The 2,639-nt window shown below is 45.4% G+C and overlaps 1 protein-coding gene across 1 annotated transcript; it reads right to left on the bottom strand.

The window, feature by feature from the left end:
• Positions 1–1,466: 1,466 nt before the first annotated feature.
• DUXA (double homeobox A) lies at positions 1,467–2,135 on the bottom strand (the record flags this gene model as incomplete). Its single annotated transcript, XM_079145109.1, has 1 exon — positions 1,467–2,135. The coding sequence occupies one exon, from the start codon at positions 2,133–2,135 to the stop codon at positions 1,467–1,469; it is 669 nt and encodes a 222-aa protein (XP_079001235.1).
• Positions 2,136–2,639: the final 504 nt, after the last annotated feature.

Raw genomic sequence — 2,639 nt, 5'->3', positions numbered from 1 at the left:
AGCTATCATGATTCACTGTCAGACACAGAAATTAACACAATGTGTAAGTTGGTGCAGGGTAGGCAGACCAAGTGTTGGGAATGATGGTGTCAAGTAGATATTTTTGCTACAAATAATGGGAAAAGTGTGACCGAAATGGAGTAACCAATACTTCAGTAGGGAATCTAAAAACAGAGCTCTCTCCCCAGTTGGTAATGGTGTGGCTCGACAGCCTGGTCAAGGAAGCAGTTCTACCCACCCCCTGTTCTGTGTTCTTAGAATGGTGGCATTGCCCCTCAGGCTGATCCCTTTGTAGGCCTAAGGTGGCTGTGGCACTTCTCTTCTATCACAGTAATGACAAACAGATGTCACTACCTAACACTTCTTTCCAAGAACCTAGGGAGTCCTTCTAAAAACCCCAACATGTTTCTGCTTATGTCATCAGGGCCAGGGTTGGGTCACTCCCTCGATAACCAAGTATGCTAGCTTCAAAATCAGCTGCTGGCAAAGGTAGGAAGGTCACCCAACTACCTTCCATATGTCATCCTAGGCAGAAGGGGGACGGGGGTGTCAGCCACCAATGTCTCTCTCTGATGGGGAAAGTTTTTTCCCAAAAATAAATTTTTATTTGTCAACTAAAAAAACTGTGTGAGGAAATCTTCCAGATGGTGTATGTATTTTGTTCTTCAAATTTTCATTTTATGGTTTTAACATCAGTTGATTTTTGCCTGAATAATTGTCAGTACTGTGATGGCTAAAAAAGCATTATTAAGTCTGTTTTCTTCCTCCCAAGGTTTGCTGAACTCTGACTCCAGGCTGCAGCACTAGGGTTGTGCAGGGCCCTTGGGGCCTGTCTGCCTCCTGAAGTCCTGATTATCTTTTGTCATGTGCAGAAGTCTTGGCTAAAGTCCCAATAGCAGAGGACACTCCCCAGGATGACTGAAGAGCCCTAGAGCCCAGGCTGATGATATCAAATACGCTGGACTTGTCAGTGTCCACCATGTTCTAGCTCAGCTGCTGGCAAAACTGGTGCCATTGGACTTGTGTTAAAAATGTTGCAGCTCTGCCCCAACAGAAATCTACAAGTGCATCTCCAGGCACCTAACTGATGGCTGCTCACCCTCTCAGTGGGCCACTGATGCAGGTGGCAGGACATCTTGGCCAAACTGAGTTCAGACTTGAATTCTGCCTGTGGCCTGAATAGGACCACAGAGGTGTTTCCCAGTGTAAGCTCCTGCCTTCCTTGCTCTTGGGGAGTTGTACTTGCTCCTGTCTTCTCTTAAAGTCCTTGTAAAACCCCACAGAGAAGGTTAATAGAAGTTGAGAGAGGGCAGAGGATGAAGCATACTAGCAATGTGTCTGTGGTGTAGACCCAGTAATGGTGAAGCACTCTTCAGTTTGTGAAGGAAGCTGGTTACCCTCAATGTTACCATTGTAGTTTGGATGTGGAAGGTTCCCCAAAGGCTGGGTTGCCAGTGCAGCAGTATTCAGAGGTGGGGCTTCTGAGAAGTGACTGGATCATGAGGGCTGAAGTTGGTGCCATTTTGTGTGTCTTCCATATCCTGAACTCTGTCACAGGTCTTGTCCCTGGCCTTGTTCAACGGATTCATCAGATTCTTCTTTTTTGTCTTATCCCTGGCCTTGTCCAAAGGATTCATCCGGTATTTTTTTTTTCCCTGCACACCTAATCTAGATCTTCTATTTTGAAACCAAGTTTGGACTTTCGACTCAGGAACTCCAATGTCCTCAGCAAGTTGTTCTCTGCAGTGGATCCCAGGGTAGGGGTTGTTCCTGAAGGCCTTGATGAGGGTGTGCAGTTGAGAGCGGCTGTATATGGTGCGGCACTGTCTGACCTGTTCACTTGGAATCTGTTCTGGAAAATGATCTTGCCCAGGGTCTTGGCTAGATTCCAGGGATTCCTTTTGTTCTTCTCTTTTCCGGAATGGGTATCTAGCTCTGCGATTATTAAACCAAAGATGAATTCTTGACTCTTCAGTATTGATTTCCAAAGCAAGTCTGCGTCTGGTAGCATAACCTGGGTATGGCATTTGGTTAAAGGTGTCGATGAGGATTTTCAGCTGCTCTTTGGTGAATTTGGTGCGATCACGCCTATAATTCTCTGGCATAGGCCTGTTTGAAGAGCTGTCTTGCGCCATGTTGGAAGAGTCCCAGTGGCCAAGAATCCATCCAAGAGATCCTGGGGAAAATTATTTTTTAAAACTATTTTTGATATTATTCACACAGATTTTTTTCTCAAAATGGAAAAAAGATTCACTGACAAATGAAACTTAAATGCCCTATGTGAAGACCATCTGCCATTCTTTCTCTGACTACATACGGGACCACCTGAAAAATGACAGAGAGCACCTCCTAAATGCCAGATGCCAAGTTCAGTACACCCTCAGATCCTCACAATACGGCTTCAAGTGGAAGCCAAGCCCAGAGAAGGAGTGAGACTTGTGTAAATCACTGAGTAAGTGGTAGAGCTGAGCCCAGATCCTCATCTTCAGACAAGTGCCCCATTCTCCAAAGCAGACTCATGTCTCTACCCTTTATTGTGCCAGGAAAAAAATAAATGATCACTGGAGAGATAGATTCATAAACCAGGAGGAGCTGTTACAACCTCCCCTAGATGTTTTCATTTCTGCAGGCTCTCTAGG

This window comes from Sciurus vulgaris, assembly GCF_902686455.1.
Source record: "Sciurus vulgaris genome assembly, chromosome: 6".
Lineage (NCBI taxonomy): Eukaryota > Metazoa > Chordata > Mammalia > Rodentia > Sciuridae > Sciurus > Sciurus vulgaris.
The sequence above is the reverse complement of the archived record's forward strand: the minus strand, read 5'-3'. Positions and strand labels throughout refer to the sequence as shown.